General features: G+C 33.5%; 2 protein-coding genes and 1 non-coding gene across 4 annotated transcripts; 1 reads left to right on the top strand and 2 right to left on the bottom strand.

Moving 5' to 3' along the window:
- The first annotated feature begins 6328 nt into the window (after positions 1–6328).
- Positions 6329–10495, top strand: LOC111465345 (serine/threonine-protein kinase HT1-like). 2 transcript variants are annotated; one of them, XM_023109670.1, is made up of 3 exons: positions 6329–6592; positions 7114–8070; positions 9802–10495. In XM_023109670.1, the coding sequence occupies exons 2-3, from the start codon at positions 7169–7171 to the stop codon at positions 10139–10141; spliced, it is 1242 nt and encodes a 413-aa protein (XP_022965438.1). In that variant the 5' UTR covers positions 6329–6592; positions 7114–7168; the 3' UTR covers positions 10142–10495. The 2 variants fall into 2 exon arrangements, with proteins under 2 accessions (XP_022965438.1, XP_022965437.1); XM_023109669.1 differs by having other exon boundaries at positions 6333–6592; positions 7088–8070.
- A 2112-nt stretch (positions 10496–12607) lies between these two features.
- LOC111465787 (chloroplast envelope membrane protein) lies at positions 12608–23249 on the bottom strand. The gene is made up of 7 exons (XM_023110305.1): positions 22307–23249; positions 20581–20666; positions 18345–18518; positions 17507–17621; positions 16390–16487; positions 14325–14460; positions 12608–12908 (listed from the first exon to the last, which is right to left on the bottom strand). Exons 1-7 carry the CDS (start codon positions 22922–22924, stop codon positions 12840–12842), a joined length of 1296 nt encoding a protein of 431 aa, XP_022966073.1. The 5' UTR covers positions 22925–23249; the 3' UTR covers positions 12608–12839.
- Positions 23250–23729: 480 nt separating this feature from the next.
- On the bottom strand, positions 23730–23811 carry TRNAS-GCU. Its single transcript has one exon. It is a non-coding gene; the product is annotated as a tRNA-Ser (tRNA).

Below are 23811 nucleotides of genomic sequence, written 5' to 3'. Positions count from 1 at the left end.
CTACATAGCCTCGACTACGTGGGCAAATAGACATCTCTACCTAGAACGATGATTTGGTCTTTCAAATGGACCACATGGGCCATGGACCTCCCAAAAATATATAAACAAGAAAACTAAATTTTTTATTAAAAAAATAAAACAAATAAATTAAAATAAAATACTTTTAATTTTCCATAATATCAAATAAATTAAATTTCACTGCTATTTCGATAACGGCACCAAAAACTTGATGCAATATTTGGTTGATCTCGATCAATTCTCGGGCAATAAGTTAAACCCTATATATTTGATTACGACCCTTCATTATTACTATCCTCTAATAATTGATAACCGAAAATCGATGCAAGATATTCACAAGGTGTGAGACCTCACATCGATTAGAGAGGGGAACAAAACATTATTTATAAGGGCATGGAAACATCTCTTTAGTAGACTGTAACAACCGAACTTTCATGAGCTCACATAGGTTGACTTGGATTTCAAAGGACAAAACCGAACTTTGATGAAGGATAAATTGGAGGTAAGTGACCTGACCCTTGCACGTGTCATTTATGCTTATGTACTATGATAATGATGTAAAATTATATAATATGATGAGGCATGATGATGATGTCATGATGTTATGATGATGTGAGTTAGTAAGATGTGATATTATGATGCAGTATGATAACGATATGGCTCAATATAATGATATTTCATATTCAGATGATGATGCTAAATTGCATTATGATGATGAATGTATGAAGGCTAATGCATAAAGTAACATGTGATGTATAGAGCTGTGTCATAAGAATAATTTAAGATGAAAATTATAGGGATCTCATGCATATTGTGTGTACATTCATATCGCGTTACTTACCCATTTATGATGATAAGTACGGGCGCGTACACTATGATGATGATGATGATGATGATTAGGCCTTGCATGAATTCAAGAGTTTGCTAAGCTCCGAAGCTCCGGCTACAGACAACTAGCGCAACTATGATGGGCCCAAGGGATGTACGAACTGCCTGGTGGATTCATGCTTGCACGTGTGGGTCATGTGTAGGGAAGTATTACACATCCAATTTTGTCTAAACTTGAGGTCACCTCTCTAATGGTTTTAACAATATATCTCTAATCATGAGTTGCATGTGTTTGCATTCATTGACCCAATAATGAGGTCACTACTCACGTCTTGTGCTGCTTATATTTTTCAGGTAAAGGTAAGGCACTCCTATACGGTTGATGATGTCATCACGAGGATAATGGTATTTTAATTCTTAGATAATGGGCATTCTAAGAGTTGTAACTATCATATTTTATGACCATATTAGTTAATATATATATTTTACAGTCATAATTAGCTACTGTGTGAATAAGTCTTAAAATACATTAAAAGAAGTCCACTGCTAATAAATATTGTTTGTTTTAGCCCATTCTATATTGTCGGTCAACTTCACAGTTTTAAAATGCGTCACTAGGGAGAGTTTCCACACTAGGTGCCCGTACGGTTCTTAAGGGATACAATTTTATCCTAACCAACCGACTTTATCGACAAAGATTACTTTTTTTAGGCCAAGACGTTGAGAGTGAGATCTCGAATCAAATTATTGGTCTTATGATATATCTCAGTATAGAGGATGAGAACAAAGATCAATATTTATTTATAAACTCTCCCGGTGGAGGGGTAATAGCCGGAATAGCTATTTATGATACTATGCAATTTGTGAAAGGAATGTTTCATTCCGTTCTCCAACCAACGTGTGATCTCACAATCTACTCAGTGTCTAGCTCTAATATTATTTGTAATCGCCCAAATCCACCTGACTTCTTCATTCAACTCTTGCCTTCTTCATTTCGCTAACAAATATTGTCCACTTTGACCCGTTACATATCGCTGTCATCCTCACCGTTTTAAAACGAGTCCATTATAGAGATGTGTCTACACTCTTATAAGAAATGTTTCGTTTTCCTCTCCAACCAATGTGGAATCTCACAATCCATCCTGTTTGGGGGCAAGTGTCCTCACTGTTCGGATAGAGCCGGATGGCTATTTATAGTAAAGATCAAGTAGAGATATATATGATAGATATTTCGTAAATATTTGGTAGATATTTCATATATATGTATATACAATTCATATTTCGTAAACCTATATTTAGTAAACTGAAACTATATATATTCCAATTTTCTCTCTTATTTCTTTGTGTTTATCTTGATAGAGTGTGTGTCTTGTTGTGCGAGCTCGGTGTCTGACTTTGATACCATTTGTAACAACTCAAGTCCACCGCTAGTAGATATTGTTCACTTCGACCTGTTACGTATCATTGTCAGTCTCACAGTTTTAATACACGTCTACTAGGGAGAGGTTTCCACACCCTTATAAGGAATACTTCGTTCTCCTCTCCAATTGACGTGGGGTCTCACATCATAACTCTAAATTATCATACACCAAAAATTTGTAATCATCGAAGAATAATTAAAATTGGATTCTTCTTTAATGTGTCGTGAATTGCAACATCTTGTTATAACTTCAACAACATTTTCTTCACATCGTCCTTGAAGTTTATATTGCATGATTGATATCTCGGTTCATATCACTCAACAACTCAGTAGTATACGGAGGTATACACACAGATTAGGTTAAAAAAATCTTTTAAACCAACCCGAAATTTTGAGTTGGTCAAATGAGCGGATAATTACATTAAAAAAAAAAATAATTTAATTATTAATTAAAATAAAAAAAAAACAATATTCCAAATATGGTAGGAAAAATAATAAAAATAAAAAGTGGGGCCCACAAGGCTTAAGGGCTTTAGAGAAGACAAGAAAAGCTCCATGTATGGGAATGGAAGGTTGTCGAGCTACCCATAATCTCCTCCAACCCTGGGTGAGCTGCCCAAGTAACTCCATTCCCATTTAAAACCCCCCCTATGGACAAAACGCTCCTTCCCGAGCTCGGTTTCGGTTACGTTTTAAAAGTGTGTGTTCATGAACATAACCCTGAACTTATTTGTCTCGTTGCATTGATATTCACGTGGTTTGCTACTTTCTGTTTCAACAAACTATACTTTAAACTTAAGTAAGTGTTAAATTCCTTTGTAACGACTCTGACTTTGTGAAATTCTAGTCTATCTGTTCGAAATTCGTCATTGTATACATCTGTTGATGTCATCTTGAACTGAAAGAACGAATGCATGTACGTCGCAGACTCATACGTTTTTTCTTTTTTATGGAATTTTGTAACGGGTATTCTTTAAAATCAAGTAATCCCGTAAAAAAAAAATATTATTTTTAAAATACTTTATTTTGATTTTTGAAATTTAATTTATAAATCAAATGTATTTTTTTAAAAAAATATATATATATATATATATATATATATATATATATATAATATTAAAAATATTTTCAAAAAATATATGCAAATACAGTAAAATAAAAATAAATAAATAATTTATTAAAATATTCATTTTGATTTTAATGGTTAATAGTTGAAAATGAGAACTCTTAAAGTAAAATAAAAAGTTAAATAAAAAAAGGATTAGATTTTAATTATTATTATTATTAAAAAAAATTAATTAAACGTTAAGCCACGTACTCGATCGTGAATTTGAAACTCATTAACGTCCTTATCTACATTAGATTACATAGTCCGTTAAGATTCACTTTTACATAGATTCGTTAAGCGTTTTACAGACGACATAGATACGGGAAAAGAGTTTCATTTAATTTACTTTTTTCAATAAATGTATAATTTGTCGTTATCCGACGCTAAACAGCTACGTTGATTAATGATTAGACTATCATAATACGTGTCAACATGATTGGATGTTCCGAGTTTAAAAGAATTTAACTTAGATTTTCAGGTCAGTTGGTTCGGTTATTGGAGACAAAAAGGCCTATTATTATTATTACCATTATTTTAAAAAAATAAAAGATTATTTTCTCCTGATCATTACACCCGAGTAAAGAGAGGTACATGAATGAACAAAAAAACAAAAAAAATTAAAAGTTACCACTTATACCCATTTTCGTGTCTGAATCATAGTAACTTTTAAGTTAACTATGCTTTATCGAGAGCAATTCTAGTAATATTCTGAAAAGTTTTTTTTTAGAGAATGTCCAGACCGTCGGTAGCTGAATTCGAACTATGAATCCTGATCAGAACTTGGATACGATCCTCCCGTTATTTTACGGTGGTATATTTTTCATTTATTTATTTTAGTGGCACAAATAAAGTGAAGGTGAGAAATATTAATAATATAATTATTGTGAGAAGTGAAAAAAATAATAATAATAAAAAGTTAAGAGAAGACAAAAAATAATAATAATAATAATAACCACATGACATATATGGAAAAGTTAAAGAGTTAAAGTTGCCCAAGCTAACTTCATACCATTTAAAACTCGTAAAGACGGGAACGTCCGTCGTAATTTCGGCTAAAATTTTGAACAGTAACTTTTACTCTAACTTATTTGTCGGGTTGCGCCAGTTTTTAGGCATCATCAAATTGGTAAACCGTCTTACGTTTGCTATCGTATGCAATGACGTCATTTTAAAGTGGATGAACAAAAACGTGCATGTTACACACTCGTACATTTTAATAAAATCGTCTAAACTACGTCTTGTTCATGATTAACGTGTGATTGAGTGAGATTTCGCATCTGTTAAAGAGAAAAACAAAACATTTTTTATAAGAGTGTGTAAATCTCTTTCAAGTAGACACGTTTTAAAACTGTGAAGCTGATGATGATACGTAATGAGCTAAAGTGGACAATATTTGTTAGTGGTGGTTTTATGGGTCTTGATGCTTCTCTTCCTCCCTCGATTGTAGGGTAACGACGAGCAATGACAACTCTTTCACGACCACCTACGAGAACAGTGATGAGGAAAAATCGAAGTTGTTGATGCTTCAATTTGTGTGAGGTGTCTACCTCGTTCGATTTTTATAGTCAGTAGGTCTAATCAATACGCAACTTATCCATTAAATCATTAAAAAAAAAAATTAAAAATTAGGTATTATTTTCGTTGAATTTTTTTTAATTTATATCGTCGGTATAAAATTGCAACTAATTAATAAGGCTATTTGAAAACTATCCTAATTTTATTTTTTTATTTTTAAAAACTAAATATATAAATATTATTTTTCTTGCTTTACTATCAAGCTAGCTTATTTAAAATATTTTTTTAATAGAAAAATTATTTTGATTTTTGAAATTTAGCTTATAATTGTAATTTAATTTAAAAAAAAATGAAAAATAGAGATAAAATAAGTGTAATTAAATAAATGACTATTGACCAATGAAATTAATACTTAAACCCAACTAAATATATATATATATATATATATATATATATATATATATATATATATATATATATATAAATACAGTAAAAAAAGTAATAAATAATAAATAAATATATATATTTTAAAATAATAACTAATTTAAAATATTAATTTTGGTAATTGTTCATGGTTGAAATTGAGAGCCGTTAAAGTAAAATATATATATATATATATACGTTTTAATTATTATTATTTAAATAAATAGCAAAATTAAAAAAAACGTACAATAAAAGTCATAAAAATATAAATATTCTAATTTTTTTTTTTTTTAAGATTATCCTTAATAAAAATTAATTAAGCGTTAACGTCTGAACACTAAGCCACGTACCCGGCCGTGAACTCGACAATTGTAAACGTCCGAATCTACTTTAGATTACATAGTTCGTTAAGATTCACTTTAACTGAAGTTCGTTACGTGCTTTAACGTAGATTCGGGAAAAATGTTTCATTTAATTTACTTTTTTCAATAAATATATAATTGTCGTAATTTGCAGAACAGCCACGTTGATTAACAATAAAACTCCCACTATACGTATGAACATAATTAAAAATTCCGAATTTAACCTGAATTTACACGTGACTCGAGTTCGTTATTTTAGCCTCAAAAAAGAAACACCGCTATTATTATTATTATTTAAAAAATAAAAATATTGCAAATTATTATTATTTTTAAAAAATACATTGGAATTTTTATTTTTTTATTTTTAGGATTAATATTTAGGAAAAGGTAAGATGAAGAGAAGGCAATAAAGGGAAAATGTATAGGGAATCACCTACACACGCACGTAGAGGAAAGAGTGTAACCATGTGGAAAAGCATACGTGGCGGGTTTTTATTGGACGGGAGGTATGATTTCAACTTTGCAAGACGACAAGCAGGTGGAATTACGGTGTGAGTGTGCGAACGGTAGTTTTTCTCTGCAGAAATTGTAATTAAAAAAAAAAATGGAGGAAAAATAAGGAAATAAAATGGCGAACGAGGAAGAAGACTGGAAGACTTGTAGAACTGTCTCTCTCTCTCTCTCTCTCTCTCTCTCTCTCTCTCTCTCTCTCCTGTTCTTCTTCTTTGGCTTCACTTTCTCTCTCTTCTGTAGTATATAGCCAATTTCCTTCTCTCACTTTCTTCGTAGTCTTCATACTCGACTTCGAGTTTTCTTGTTTTTCGTCGCTTGTTTTCGATTCGATCTGTTCTTAGTTTCTTCAATTGGAGATGAAGACTTGATACATCGGAATCGCTACGGTTTGACCTCTTGATCGAGGTATATTTTTCACTGTAACTTCAGAAATTGGGGGTTTGCGTTGTTCGATTGTTGGATGTTTGTGTTGAGGTTTGATACATGAGATTGTGTTTTTAGTTTGTGGTGTTTTTGTGCTAATTTTGGTAGTCGCCGAAGTTTTCGAAATAGTATTTGGTTTTTTTTCTTTTTTTCTTTTTTTCTTTTTTGTTCTTGTTTTGGTTTTGATTTAATTGGCGTGGAGTTTTTAGTCAGTGTAGTGAATCTTTTGATTTTGGAAATCTATGCGGATGTTTTTGGTTGAGGTTTTTGAAGTTCGGGGTTTTTGGTTTGGTTTGGTTTTGTTTCATGATTTTTCGTTGTTTCTTTGTGCTTGCTTTAGTTTCATGGTCTTTACTAGAGTTGTTTGCTTTTTTTTTTACTCTGCTGTTTGTTATTTTGTTTGATAAGATGGTAATGCAAATACTTTCTTTTCACTCGAGAATGCCTTTTCTTGTCCATTTTCTTATTTTGCTTCAGATTCTATTGGCCGGCTGTGAACCTAGGTGATGCTCAAAATATAAAGGGGAATCCAAGAAGTTATCTTACAGTGGGAAAATAATGTTGGAGGGTGGTCAAAAATTCACTGGAATGATCGATTTGAACGAGCATGCATATGATCTATCTCAAGGGTTTTACCATAAACTTGGTGAGGGAACCAACATGTCTATTGACTCGTTTGCAAGCTTGCAAACGAGCAATGATGGAGGGTCTGTTGCTATGTCTTTAGATAACAGCAGTGTGGGATCAAATGAATCTCACACTCGGATCTTAAATCACCAAGGTTTGCGACGGCGTGCAAATGACAACCAGACTTTTCAACATAGCGTTAACCGTCGTGGAAGAGTTACACACCACCTGAGTGATGATGCACTGGCTCGAGCTTTATTTGATACTAATACACCGACCCAGGGTCTTGAAAATTTTGAGAAGTGGATTCTTGATTTAAGGAAGCTCAATATGGGGGAGGCTTTTGCTCAAGGTGCCTTTGGAAAACTGTACAGAGGTACTTATGATGGGGAAGATGTTGCTATCAAGATCTTGGAGAGGCCTGAGAATGACCTGGAGAAGGCCCAGTTAATGGAGCAACAATATCAGCAGGAGGTGATGATGCTTGCTACTCTGAAGCACCCAAACATTGTCAGGTTTATTGGAGCATGTCATAAGCCAATGGTTTGGTGCATTGTTACTGAATATGCAAAGGGTGGTTCAGTTCGACAGTTCCTGATGAAGCGACAAAGTCGCTCTGTCCCCCTGAAATTAGCTGTCAAACAAGCTTTGGATGTTGCCAGAGGGATGGAATATGTTCATGGCCTTGGATTGATTCACAGGGACTTGAAATCAGACAATCTTTTGATTTTTGCAGATAAGTCCATCAAAGTTGCTGACTTTGGAGTGGCCCGGATTGAAGTGCAGACTGAGGGAATGACACCTGAGACTGGAACCTACCGCTGGATGGCTCCGTAAGTCTCTTGAAACTTGGATGTTGTTTTCTGTTATAATCATCTTTTCCAAATATTTTCTGCATGCTTGTTTTCGCCATTTATTTATTGTTATTATTATTATTATTACTTTTTTTTTTTCGTAATTGTGATTCTGATTGCATATGTATTCTACTGGCACAATCAAGATTATCTTACTAGATGACAATTTATTTTAAGAGTGCAGTACAAGTGAAGGAATTGGAAATTTTGCGAAAATAATATTCACTAGCTAATATTTAGTGGATTTCTTGGTTTCTTTGTTGGTTTAACAATTGATACTTTTCTTCTGGGTCTTGGTAAAAATCCATTTGGTAAGTTTGTTCTACTCTGTTTGGATTTTACTCTTTTTTTTTTCTTTTCTTTTTTTTTTTGTTAATAAATGCAAAGTAATGTTTCAAAGGAGATCACAGTTGATAATTCTTTATTATTATATTTTTGCTGTTGTGAGGCAGCATAACTTCGTTGCAGACACACACATACACGCATGCATATGCAAATTATACACATAAACACAGTAATGTGGTCAGGATTGTTAAGCAAGTTGTTTCTATCTTCTTTGTCTCTCTTTTTTTGTTGGAAAAAATATTTGGTCTGGTTTGTTAGGAGTGGTGACATGTTCAAAACCTGGTCTCTGAAAACACCGTTTGATTGTTTGAGTGCATAAAATATGTTGTTTTTTAACTGAATATATGCATGCAGCACGTAAATACAGTATATCAGCAGTATTTGGTTTCTACTTTTTGATCTTTGCATGTTAGCTAATTTTTGCCTATAACATTTATCTTCTGTCATGCTTAGCTAATTTTTACCATGGTTCAATTGAAAATTTAGACTTCATTCTTTTTATTGGAATAACAATTAGATATGTAGGTTCTGTTGATTTGCACTTTGACTGATATTGAAAAGGAAAAGAATATGCTTCATTTCGCCTTTTCTTCTATCGTCTAGTTAGTTTATAGTCATAAACATAGGCTATGTGGAAATGTTAACATTCTAGTTAGGTGCCATGTATGACTTGAATCCATGGCTCATTAAGATTTACTGCATGACCTTTTTTTTACCATTAGTCCAACCCATGGCTGTTCTGTAGTGGCCTAATTCAGATGGTCTTTTTTCCTTCCACCCATTTTTCTCTCAGCCTTCTTGGGAGTAATTTTTCCTCTTTTTCTCTACATTTTGGCTTTTGTATTCGCCTTTGGTTTCGAAGGAGACTAAAGCCACCCTTCTTGAATTGTTTTCCTTCAATTCACCGATGCCTCTTACAACAAAACTCTAGTTGGTAACTTCTTGAACTAGTCTTGGGTGATGGTACTCTGACATAATAGTATGATTTCTCTTATGATATATATATTTTTTTGCTCAATTTAATGTTTGATTTTCCACTTTAAATGTGATTTTCATTTCATAAAAATTGTTTTGGAGATTTGAAACATGCTTTCAAAATTACTCTCAAACATGCCTTGAGTTCGACCAAGAAGTACACTAATATGACTTCCTACAGTTTGGTTTTTTACGAAGAGCTAGGAGACTTCGTTTTTCTTTGATTTTCCTTTTGTTATTTGTTACTGATTAGCATGTTGCTCCCAGGGAAAGTTGCTGAGCAATTTTTGTTAGTTTTCGGTTATATATATAATATATATATATGTGGATATTTAATTTTCCAATATAAGATATATGAGTTCTTGTTGTTTTCATTGTTTGAATCTGCAGGGAGATGATCCAACACAGGCCTTACACTCAAAAGGTGGACCTGTATAGCTTTGGCATTGTTCTCTGGGAGCTGATAACTGGAATGCTCCCATTCCAGAACATGACTGCCGTTCAGGCCGCCTTTGCAGTTGTCAACAAGGGTGTCCGTCCTATCATTCCCAATGATTGCTTACCTGTTTTGAGTGACATCATGACCCGATGCTGGGATGCCAACCCCGATGTTAGGCCATCATTTACTGAGGTTGTCAGAATGCTTGAGAATGCACAGAATGAGATCATGACGACCGTGCGCAAGGCTCGTTTCAGGTGTTGCATGAGGCAGCCAATGACAACAGACTGATATGAAGTTACTAAAAAGAAAAAAGAAAAACCGAACACAGTGAGAATGTCGTTAAGGGGTCAATAAGGAAAGAGACACAGGTGAAAAAGAAAGGGGAGAAGGGGAAGAGGCAGAGGCAGAGGCAGAGGCAGAGGCAGATGCAAATAGAAGAAGGAAGGTGAATTGTGGGTGTGTGTTTATGTTTGTTGTGTATTTAAATTTCTGTTTATCAGACACAGAGAAAGGAAAAACTTGAAAAACAAAGGGTTATGATGAATACCTTTGGTTTGGACCTTCTGGTTTTGAGTTTCCTATTTTATTGGATTCCTGTTGGCAGGCTACTTAACCATTAAAAGAGGAGATTTGATGTATGTATTACCTCTTGCTAAATTCTCTGGTTTAACTTAACGTCTACTTTTCTTTCATGAGGTCGGAAGTTTAAATCTCTCATTATCTTCAGACTTGGCATTGGCGAATTTTGAAACTCCAACCCTTGAAGTTTCGTATTCCCAGCCATTTTCAAGTAATTTGACAGGGATGAGCAGGAATCTTAGGCTTATTTTCGGAGTCTTTTGACAGGGATCAATAATTCTATGCCTTATTATCGAGTCTTTTGACAGGATCAGCAATAATGTTATGCTTATTTTTTGAAGTATTTGGACAAGGATCCGCAGTAATTTTATGCTTATTATCGAGTTTTTGACAGGGATCTGTCGTAATCTTATGCTTATTATCGAGTTTTTTGACAGGGATCAACAGTAATCTTATGCTTATTATCGAGCTTTTTGATAGGGATCAACAGTAATCTTATGCTTATCATCGAGCCTTTTGATAGGGATCAACAATAATCTTATGCTTATCATCGAGCCTTTTGATAGGGATCAATAGTAATCTTATGCTTATTATTGAGTCTTTTGATAGGTATCTACAATAATCTTATGCTTATTATCGAGTCTTTTGACAGGGATTTGTAGTAATTTTATGTTTATTATCGAGTCTTTTGATAGGGATCCGCAGTAATCTTAGGCTCATTATTGAGTCTTTTGACAGGGATCTATAGTAATCTTATGCTCATTTTCGGGTCTTTTGACAGGGATCAACAATAATTTTATGCTTACTTTCAAGAATTTTTACCAGGATCAGCAGTAATCTTATGCATACTTTCAAGTCTTTTGACAAGGATAACAGTAATCTAAGAATCACGACTCTCCACAATGGGATGATATTGTCCATTTGAGCCTAAACACTTTGTTTTTTGTTTTTAAAAAAGTCTCATTCTAATATTAGAAGCATTCCTTATTTATAAACCCAAGTTTAACCCCTTAATTAGCGGATTGTTCCTACAAGGATTTGGAAAGGGAGGGAGTTGGAAACTAGATATCATATTTTTTTTTTTTTTTTTTTTTTTTTTTTTTACATTTTAATCATTTAAATTTAAATTTTAAATGATTAATATAAGGTAATTATTTTTTTTTTATAAAAAATTAGGACTTGAATTGCAAATTATTTTACTTAATTTTAAATTATTCATAAAATTGAATCAATTAGGAGGTAGCAGATGAAAACAAAGGAAAGATAGAATTGAAAATTTAAATTTTTTTTAAACAATAATGACAAATTAATAAAATATTTACTAGACAAACCTACCCTTGGCATGTGATTAATTTTGAATTTTTTGTCCTTATCCACGTATTGATTTTATATATACATACATACATACATACATACATTCATACATTCATACATACATATATATATATTTTTAATTGTGATTTTTTCTAAGCAAGTTTTAAAATAAAAATTATATATAAAACTAATTTTTACTTAAAATATATGGCAGATAAATAATCGATCATATCTAATGATACAATTAAATATTTTAGGAGTTGATCTTTGAATAAAAACAATTTATTCCTATGAGTCTATACAATTAAATTATAAGTTCAATTCATAAATTAGTTTGAACTTATAAATTAGTTTATATTTGATAGGTCCTAACTTTTAGAAAAAAAAACGTTTAATAAGTAGTTCAAACTTTTAATTTTATATTTAAAAGATCATTCATCTATTCATCAAACATAGAAAAGTTAGTTTAGACCTTATAAGACATAAATTTTAATACAATTTTGAGTCTAATAGGTCATTCGAACCTAACACAAAATGAAAAGTCTAGTGTACGATCTTATAGGACATAAATTTTGTTAAAAGATTTATTAAACACAAAATTGAGAGTTCAATGTAACCCAAACTCACTACCAGCAGATATTGTCCTATTTCAGCTTTTCCTTTCGGACTTCTCTCAAGGTTTTGAAACGCATTTGCCGAGAAGAAGTTTCCACACCTTTATAAAAAATGTTTTATTCTCCTTTCCAATCAAAGTGGAATCACACATTCATGTTCTTACTAGATAAATACTTAGAACACAGACTAAACTGGTAATTTAAGGTATTAGCTCCAACGCTAGAAGAAAAAGAAGCAACTTGGCTGCATGAAGAATTAGAGCCATATTATAATACCATTAGACTGTGCAATTCAGTATGCTGCGAATCCCATAAGCTCTGGTCTTTCATTCGCAAAAAACTGTATTACTGCAAATACTCAATGAACTCACAGTTATATAGCAGAGAAAAGGGAAAGCTACATTGTTCTTACGATTATATACCCTACTCTTTTTATGATTCTGAGCCCAAAATTCCAAAACTGAAAGGGTAGTAAACAACTAATGGCGCTTCATTTCCTGGAATAAATTTGCCACCCTTGGTGATAGCCTTGGCAGATACTTAAACAGCTGTTGCATACAAAAACACACAGTTAACAATCCTTCTGAAGGAAGAAAAAAAGACTTCATGGATACAATCAACAAAACTATTGTTTTGATCCTTTTAGTTCATATCACATTGATCCTCACTGTGCAGAAGGTTGGATGTACATTTATCTCATCTAAAGTTAACGATGACACATGTCAAACCCTTAAAGCAACAAGCGAGAATAGACAAGAAAAAGAATCCTAACGTATGGAAAAGAAAGAAGAGAGGGTGAGGAGGAATTTCATTGTAACGGCTTAGATCCACCGCTAGCAGATATTGTCCTCTTTGAGCTTTCCCTTTCGAGCTTCCCCTCAAGGCTTTAAAACGCGTCAGCTAGAAGAAAGTTTTCACACCCTTATAAAGGGTGGTTTGTTCTCCTCCCCAACCAATGTGGGGCATCACATCCATACTCTGATCTTACTGGGGTGGGGTGTATAGGTCTCAATTACATGGTTGGGGGTCACTTCAATTTCCCAAGACTCGAGAAGGAGATTTAAAAGGTTTATAATTACATGGTACTTTCTTAACTTAAGGGTGAATGTAATATAGATTAAACCTTCAGGGATTATATAAAAGTTGCAAAAAACTAGAACAAAACACGAGCAATACATGATAGACTTAAGTCATTGCTCTTATGAGAAAACAAAACATAAAGAGACCAGGCCCTTTGCACAATATGGGCATGGTTACCATTAGGCCAAAAGGGCCAATTCAAGTATTCATTAGAAGCATGATTTTGTCCAAGCCAGAGAAACACATAATGCATTACATCATCAAGACCTTGTTAACATTCAACGAGAAATGAAAATTCTAGTAAACGCTCAGAAAGTCAAAATAGGAATAACACTTGATATTATTAGAAATACTCAGAAAATATCATATTGATATTCGTAAAGCAGAAACATAAGCATTCTCCTATCAATGTGGAAAATATATTGGATTGAATCGAAATGAATGGTTGTTTTAAGTAATCCTAAAAAAAAAACAATTCATTGTTTTACTGAATCACCTCCTTTCATTTGTTTGCTTCGGTACATGTCTCGTTTGAATATTCATCTACTAGAATCCTATTTAAATAATATCTTACTTTCAGACAACTAACAAGGTTGTTTGTTCGTTTGTTTTCCTTTTTTCCTTTCTAAATCTTGCCATCTCACCTAAAGAGAGGAAGGAAAACTTGGCAGAATAGGCATCCAGTCCATTTCATGAAACTCCATGAACCAACACAAGTATTTATCCTTTATTTTTTCAAATTTTAAAATACTGCATCAAGACACTAAAAAAATTTAATAGTTTTCAAAATTTCTAGATGTATCGTTCACATGCTACGGCCGGCCCTTACTGCAGATAAGAATATGAAAAATAATGTAGGTAATGGAAAGATATGTGGAGCATACCCAAAGTTTCACACATGCATCCATGATAACTGGAACCAGGCATACAAAGATGGTTATAGTAACCTTATCAACCTCGAAGCCATAGTGTTCAAAAATTATCTCTAACAAAGTCTGCCAGCCGGATTCAGAATGGTACCTGCCAGCAAAAACTTTTTAATAGCACCAGAAACTGGGAATAGAATTGGCATATGCAATACACGAATTCATAAGAGATCTGTACAAGGTAATGGGATAAATACCAGGCAATTCACCTCAGCAAGTTTTGATCAAGATAATTCAATAAAAAATATCAACGGATTCTCTCATTTATCCTTCTATGATTTCCATTTAATTTGAAGACCTTGTTTAACAGCTAATCCTTTAACTAACTGAATAAGAATCAACTTTCCCAATAAAAAGTCCTTTTAAGGGAGATAAGGAGTGCACTTCTTGAAAGAACTTATAAATCCAAAACTGTTTATTCTATTTTGTGCATTAGAGATTTAGCTGTGGATCAAAGTTGACAAGGAATCACTACGAGGGAAATAAGATTCGGATTACCTTATTGATCAAATATCTCAAAGCAAAAACACTTGATTGAGATTTGAATCACTCCACAAGCAAGATCGATCATGTCAAGTTTGAATTATTCTAAACATGCAACCTAAACTATATAGAATTGCACAGAAACTTAGCAACCGACTAAAGGAAAAGGTAAAAACACTTAGCCCTAATGATAAGGAATCATTCCAAGGGAAAGTACAATTCGGATTAGCTTGTTAATGAAATATCTCAAGGCAAGAACACTTGATTGAGATTTGAATCACTCCATAAACAAGATCGATCATGTCAAGCGTGAATGATTTTAAACATGCAATCTAAACTAAAGAAACTTAGCACTTGGCTAAGGGAAAGGTAAGAACACTTAGCCCTAATGATAAGAAATACTTTAAGATTTGAATTACCTTGTTGATCAAATATCTCACGGCAAAAACACTTGTTTGAGATTCGAATCACTCAACAAGCAAGATTGATCATGTCAAGCTTGAATGATTCTAAACATACAATTGCAAAGAAACTTAGCCACAAAGCAAAAATACTCTTTTTACTACATTTTCCAAGTCCCTTTTACAAATATAACATACATGGTTTTATGTAGCCTCAAAATGAAATCCTTGACCTGAGACATTTCAACCGTTTGTAACTTTCATAATTTATGACCATAATTAGCCACTATGCAAATGTAACCTAAAAATAAATAAAAAGTCTTAAAGCATAAAAATACATTAATGAAACACCATAAATCTAGATTTTAATCATCCATCATAAAACATTTGAAGTATCTTGAAGCCCTTATTGCATAAATGAGCCTGGATAATTTTTAATGTGAATTTGATTACAACTTGAGTTCAACTTTAATAGAATTTGACTTTATCTCATGGTAATTGAACAACCTTCTTCACAACTTCCTTCAAATTCATATTGTATGATATATTGTATGATTGATATGCCTTGGTTCATATTAAAAGATTTCCTATGTTCAATAAAGGAGTTCCAGTTCAACAGTTTCATAGACGTGCCAGCTCTGGCATTTGTAATGTTAAGGATACGATAATTCATGATCTCTTAAAAGCATGAAGAGGTTAGCTCACGAAAGGCACTAGGGGAATTATAATATCCAAGTCTTTTACATTATCTTCTACGTCAATTCTTATTCTAGGCTTTTCTTTATTATAAAGATTGAAATTAAAAATTAAAGTTGAAATCTAAATTATGAGATAGACCACCCTTAATTCCTAGTTATTGTTTTCTACGCTGATCTAATGACCCTTCATATTGAGTGTCTCATATCCCCTTGCCACATTCTGCAAGCATTCTAGTCAAATCTGTCTTTATAGTTAAAAGCAGCCAAAAGGTGATCAAGAGACTGGATCTTGAAATAACAGACTCTATGCAGAAGTACTAAAGTTCGACAGTACTATAGATTATCATGTCTAATAAATAATAAATGAAAGAACAGACTTAGAATCATGGAAGCATGTGGAAGGAATTGATAGAACCAAAATTGTAAAGACTGAATAATTACCCTAAAAAAATATCTGTAATAAGTATAATTAAAAATGCCTTCCCAGTATCTGATATATCACTTATAATTTTATAACCTGTAAATTTCAACAAAGCTACCTGCAAAGTCCAGGAATGAAAAAGAAAATTGATTAGTTGCAGAATATATTGGATAGCATAATTAGCAATGTAGCTTAAGAGAAAAATAAGAATTAAATTAAAACAAAAAAACATATATAACCATGCTTAGCCAACATAGTTTATTTTCCATTCAGAAACTATTTAAAACATCAAAACTCATAATGCTTTGACTTCAAATATAGTTTTGTCTCACTGTCCACTCCTGACATCAAAATATTATAACAGAGTTGGTACAGATATTGTGACATATTGACTTGACCAAAATTGAATTGGTATTGTTGATGTACAAAAGATAATTATAAGGACCCATGAAGTTTGAGAGAGAGGGAGACTATCTTGAACAGATATGATCATGAAGGCCTCGTCCAATTACTAGAGCAGTAATAGAACACGTATTCCTGCCCAAAAAGTTAGCATCCAGCAAGCTACACAACACTACCAGTGGACTTCGCTTCAACCCTTATAAGGACTTGCATGGTCAAGATATCTCTAAACCCAAAAACAACGACTTTCCTCTTTGGCTTCCTCTCTCAACCTAGCTTTACTCTTTTCAACTATGAAGATTAAGTTCAAGAAATTCATGAATTTTAGTCATTTTTAAATCGGAAACGAGTCTATTTTTGTTAGATTCGGTAATGATCCTGGGGTGCGATTATGGTTGAGGAAAAAAAGGTGGTCTACTTTTCTTTTCAGTGTGCAAGGGAGTGCTTGTTGTTGGAGGAAATTTTTGTTGCTTTTCAGAGGTTAGATGAGCATAAAGGTTAAGAAGTCTTTGGAACTGCTGCAACGTCCACTCAATTTCTGTAGGCCAATAAGTTTTCTGGAAATTCTGCTCTAAGATAGTGTTTATTCAGTCCCTTCTCTCAAATAATGTTATGAGCTTTCATTATTTCTATGGTGGTTGGAAAATAATGTTATGATGACATGGGGCGACCCGTATTATACATCTTAATTTCACTAACAAAAGTCAGAGAGGGAGAGAGCAGGTTGTAACTTACTTTACTTTGATTGAAGTACAAAAGAATGAATGATGAGATCCCAAATACCATGTCTGACCATATGTTGGCAAATGCTTTACGATTCTCAAACCTCCACTCCTCTCTCATTGTTAACCTGTTTCAAGGCACCAACCAGAGAAATTTTTAATGAGAGTTTCTTTAAACCGAATGGAATGGCGTCTATGCAAGAAGAACCACTGACATAGGAATGCACACAATTATGTATGTACGTATATATGTGACGTAGGAGTGCAGTAGGCATGATTTTTGGGTGTTTTTGTAACCTCAACCAAAAGCTACAAACAGTACATTAAGTTATTATCCTATGATAATCTTCTATCACTTCCAGAAGACTGTGTATGAATATGTTGATTATTTTCATGTATAAAAATGAAAATAAAAAATATTAATAAACACAAACACCAAGGTTCCCCATATGTGAATTGTAGCTTTATGTTTTTGACAAAAAATGTTAAATCGTTACTCAACCCAAAAGCTTAATCTGATAGGTTATGGTAAATTTAAATATATTAATATTTTAACACTCCTCACTTGTGGGCTTGAAAATTTGCAAGACTTGATAAGTGGAAATCAATATTAATCGAGGAGGAAATGACATTATCGAGATTCAATTACAGGACCTCCTACTCTAATACCATGTTAAATCACCACTCAACCCAAAAACTTAAGTTGATCGATTATGGTAAATTATAAGTTTTTATGGAGAAAAACTATTTGTCAATTTTAGCTCAGCCTATGGGGTGGAAGAGAGGATAAAGGCGTCGTTTGATAAATAGTTGGAATCCAAATAAAACAAAAATTATGAATGCAAACTTACGCTTTATGCCGTAACTCCCACCACAGCTCTTCATCAGAAAGAGGAGGAGATTTTCCAATTTCCATCTCAAGTTTGAATCTTGCTTTCTCAATTTTTAGTTCCTCAACCATCTCAAGTTTCTGGTATCTTCTCACATCAAGAAACTCTGCTGCCAGTGGCACTTTCTTGACATACCTGTTAATTAAAAATAATTAAAAAATAATAATAAACATATGTCTTTCACATCCAACTATTGCAATGAATGATCTAATGTAATAGTTTAATGGCAGCACCAAAATAAGCGCACTTCTCTGTACATATATGCATAAATATGGATTCAGGTGAATAAGATCAAAATGTGATTTATCATTTAATCATAAAGGACCAAGAAACAGGCGGCACTCTTATGGGCTATCCCCAATGCAAGTTAGAATATCGAATCCCGAATGACTGCATGGTTCAACAGAGTTGCATACATTGGTGCAATTAATTGTCGAAATGACGTCTTGCCCATATGAGGGCTAGTAATGATGGTGCATGCCAATATAAAGGAAAATTTGAAAGGTCGGTAATATTAAGAGACCCGAGGGAAGACTTCAAACCCACTGTACAATGCTCATCAAGGTTGAAATTGAAATGGCCAACATTAGTGCAATGGAAAACCTAACCATGTGACTGATGGTAGCAAATCCCCCTACGTAAGTGATGAATATAGAGTAAAGCAAGTTGAATGCAAGGACTTCAACTCCAGCCATTTAGCCATTTAAGAAGGGTTTGTAAAAGCAGAAGATGGGCAGAAAGACCTAACATTACTTGGATTTTTTTTATATAAGAAACCAAGAATTTTTTATCCCTCCCAAATATGTATGATTGGGAAGTATCTAACAATAAAGTAACAGAATTATTAAGACCCCAAAATTTAGAACTGCAGTTAGAAGATGGGCGGAGAGAATATAGAATAATGCAAAGAGTAGCAATCATTCCTCCACCTCTCATTCTGTCAGATTTCTTCTGAACCTAATGATCCAGCTAGTCAGACAACCACCCCAGATTTTGAAGTAGAAGGGCTTAAGAACAAAAAGGTGAGGAAGCATTGGTATAAAGGCCGTATTTGAACATCAGTGATCGTCCCAAAATATCACAGTTGCTCCATCTCTTTAACTTAAACACGGGAACTAGTTTGAAGTCAAGTAACAAAAGTACTTGTGAGAAAAACCAAAGAAATTATCAGCAAGATAATAATTATTTAATGTCAAAATGCAATGAGTTCCTTAGAAAACCTCCAAAGCCATTGTAGATGATCATCCTAGTTCCATGTCTGAAGTTTCCAGTATAGAGGACTTTTAATCTTTTAAATAATAATAACAATAACCCAATGTAACCAAATTTCCCATGAGAATCTCTAATAAAATTTTCAAACGGAAGCTACTACAATAGTAACTCCATAAACAGAGAGAGTTTATGGGGGAGATAAGAGAGAATCAAAGTAGCCAAAGATGGGGAACTCCATTTTAATATTTTTTTTTTTTTTTTTTGTAATTATCTTCAAAAGAGAGTTCTGAAAGCTTGGAGATGTGGGACTTTCCCAGATGGCATACAAAGATAAGAAATAGGCCAACCCCTTCCTAATACTACCAAATTCAAGCCACATTCATCAGTTCATAATCTGTGGAAATCCTATGAAGATACAGCATAACAATAAGAACGCAGTGAATACAGTTCATAGTCCTGTTCAACATGAAAACACAGCATATAGAAGCTGACGGTCAATTTTTTTTTTTATTAAAGAAGAACTCGAAGTTGAGGTGATTTGTATGTGTCATATAGACTAAGAAACAACCAGAAGATTTTCTAAGTTTTTCAGAAACAGCAGTTTGAATCTTTGTATACATAAGCTGCAGAGACCAATACTTTATGATTCAATTGAAGTTCTAAAAAGTTTAGATTTAACTCCAAGTTGGCTAACTTGATGGACTGTATACGGGAGAAGTTTATCTTCCAGTACTTTTAGCCGTTTATCCCTATGTAATCACTTTGTTAACCGGAAAAGGTTTTATTGTGAGAAATGTTCTGGAAAACAATGCCAAAAGAATGAACACATAGTCATGAAAGATAAGCCCATTAAATCATGATATTTCATGGACTGCAAATTTAAGCACAAATTAAATTACTGATACTAAAGATAAGAGGCAAAGTATCCATAAAATTTCTCCCGGAAGGCATGACACGCCATAAAGAAAAATTACTCATCTATTACCTATCAAGAAAGGGCATGAGAACGTAATCATGAACCACGAAATCCAATGCCCATGGTACAATTATTAAGACTGTAAGAAATTTTGCCTGCAAAAGTTCAAAAAGGTATTAGCTTAGAATAGGAAAGGTTTCATTCTGAGAAACAATATTCAAACCAGTGATTTCAAAGTGCAAGTAAGTTCCCTTTTCAATGCTATATTTGAAAGGAGATCTAGTGATCCACAAGTGTGAGATCAGTGCTACTTGGGTTAAAGTGGTGATTTAACTCCTATTCTATCTAGGACTTCTTTTGAAGTAGTATAATCCAGAGAAAGTATCTTGGGAACATATCATTGAGAAGATCGGTCTAGTTGGAAACTTCTCAACATTTCCCGAGGTGGAAGGCTAACTCTTAACAAGTCATTTACTTTCCAGCCTTCCTTCAAATTCTCAGGCCTAAAAAGTTTCATATGGAGATGGAATAAAAATGAGTTTTTTCCGTTTGGAATTAAAAAAGGTTTCTATGCTAATTCTTTGCAAGCCAGAAAGTTCTGTAAGAGGTTATTCAATCGCTGGATTTTGTAGTTTTATAGCTCATTTGGCAGTCTTCCTCAGGAACGGGGGCGGTGGCCAAAAACAAGTACTCCAAGATATCAAACTCCAAACCCTAACAGCTCACAAAAATTCCATAACGTGAGAAACAAAATATGAGAGAATACTTGTATATAGTTCATACTATCCCATCACTGTAGTTGCATATAATATAGTCATACATGGAAACCCTGAATTAATAAATATAGTGTAAGATAACAATAAAAAAAAAAAGACTAATAACCACCTTTGCACGCTATAACAAGTCATCAAACATAATATTGTGTGACACAGCAAGGGCAAGCAATGGACTTCAAGTGTCTTCCAACAGGAGCATAAACACTTTGGATAGAAATATAGGGCACATAGGTGAGGTGTAGCACTTCTTCCTAGGGCAATTATATGACCGTGGGTTTCCACAGGCATGATCAATGTTGTGTCAATTGAGGGCTCAAATGGATAGAGATCTAGGAAAATCCTTTCATAGTTAAGCAAGTCTCATGAGGCATTCAAATAAAAGTGTCTTCAAGCAAGCAACAATAAATAAAGCCATAAAGGCATTCCATATCATGTTGAGTGTACAAAGGAGGCAAGGCTATGTCGGTTAGGTTTTTGGCACAAAGAGGCAAGACAACTTTGGATTTCAGGCAAGTATCTACCTAAAATAATGCATGAACAAGGAGAATATAAATAAGCAATCAAATTATAAGGACAAGAAAAGGCTAAGCCAATGATGAGCAAAATGTTTAAGACAAACACTAGAAATACATGTTCTATAGACTCCATCAATGCAGAAAAAAACTTGTCACAGGCCAACAGAATCATGAAATAGTGTTACAGTGTGAGAAGCTTTCAACAAGCCATAATGAGAGCTTGATAGCTTCTACAAGAGATTGTTAGGCTGCTAGAATACCACTAGCAGTCAGAACCAGTCCATTTAGGGATATAACTGTTAGGAGTCACGGATCTCCATAATGGTACGTATTGTCCACTTTGAGCATAAGCTCTCATGACTTTGTTTTGGGCTTCCCCAAAAGGCCTCATACCAATGGAGATGTACTCCTTACTTATAAACCCATGATCATTCCCTAAATTAGCCAATGTAGGACTCTCTCCCAATAATCCTCAACAATAACAAATTGCATACATGTGCTTACCGAATTGAATGAGGCATACTGGAATACACGGTCCTCATAGAGCATGTCATCTTCTTCCTGCCCGAGAACCAAATCTCTGACTGACTCAACAAGTCCCTTCTCAGGAACTAACTCGCCAGCATCCGACGATTCTTTATTCAATTCCCCAAGACCATTGTCCCAATCTTGACTCCATGAAGATCGAACATGATCTGCGTCATCATAAATCCAATCAGTCCACCTCTTCCCCTGTTCATTCCTCACATCTTCCTGTGCTTCCTTCAATTCAGTAATGGCCTCAGCCCTCTTCTTCCACGCCTCAAATTTCTCATCATCAGAAAAATCTTCCTCACTCGCAACACTCTCCAACTCATCCTCCAACATGCCATCATCCTTCAAGCCCAACCAATTTCCATCGTCATCAAAGAAAAACTTCTGCCACCAACTCCTCTTTCTCGAAAACCCATCATTCTTCTTGGCATTAAGAACATGCCGATACCGAACGAATCCTCTTCTCTTTCGAGCCACTTTACCAAAGGAATTGCACGAAGGGAAATTGAAAACACAAGACGCCTTGCAGTCAAGACAGATTAACTGGGGGCGTAATGGAATTAACGTGCTCATCAAGAACATATGCATTAACCAACATTTTTCAGCTTCCAAAAACGATGATCATGCACGCTAATGAGAAGAAATCAAAGAAATGAAACAAGGGATTGTTCTAGTCTGTCGCTAATCTAATTCACCATGTCCATAATCCAAAAAGAAACTCGTAAGAACAGAATTGAAAGCGATGATGAAGAGGAACTCAGCTCGGCATTGTGGATTGAATCAGAAACGGAACAAAAACGTTTGGCGAAAGTTCTTCCCTCCCGTGAATCCGCTTGGACTGAAGCTCTGGAGGAGCTTAGAGAGAGTCTTGAAACTCAGAAGTAAGGATAACGGTAGTGGACACGTAGCTACATCTACAGATAATTCCACAATTACAGAATTGATTATAATTTGTGTATATATATATATATATATATATTTTACAATTTTATTTTAAAATAATTAATTTTGATATGATTAAATTTTAAATTTGATAAAAAATATGATTATAGTATTTGGTAAAATAATATAAAATTTGTTATATATATATATATATATTTTTTTTACAATTTTATTTTAAAAAAATTAATTTTGATATAATTAAATTTTAAATTTGAAAAAAAAAATATGATTATAGTATTTGGTAAAATAATATAAACTTTGTTATGTCTAAGACATGTGATTTAAAGTATATTTATATTGATATTAAATGTCTATTTTATTATAAATTAGTTTTTTTAAAACTTTATATTATTAAAATATGGTGTTTTTATTTAATCTAAAAATTGATTAAAAAAAGAGTATGATTTTTTATGGATATAATAATAGTTGAGAAAAAATGTTTAAAAATAATCGTCGCCTGAGAGATTCGAACTCTCGCGGGGAAACCCCATGTACTTAGCAGGCACACGCCTTAACCACTCGGCCAAAGCGAC

Source organism: Cucurbita maxima, unplaced genomic scaffold (assembly GCF_002738345.1).
Source record: "Cucurbita maxima cultivar Rimu unplaced genomic scaffold, Cmax_1.0 Cma_Scf00029, whole genome shotgun sequence".
Taxonomy (NCBI): Eukaryota; Viridiplantae; Streptophyta; class Magnoliopsida; order Cucurbitales; family Cucurbitaceae; genus Cucurbita; species Cucurbita maxima.
The sequence above is the reverse complement of the archived record's forward strand: the minus strand, read 5'-3'. Positions and strand labels throughout refer to the sequence as shown.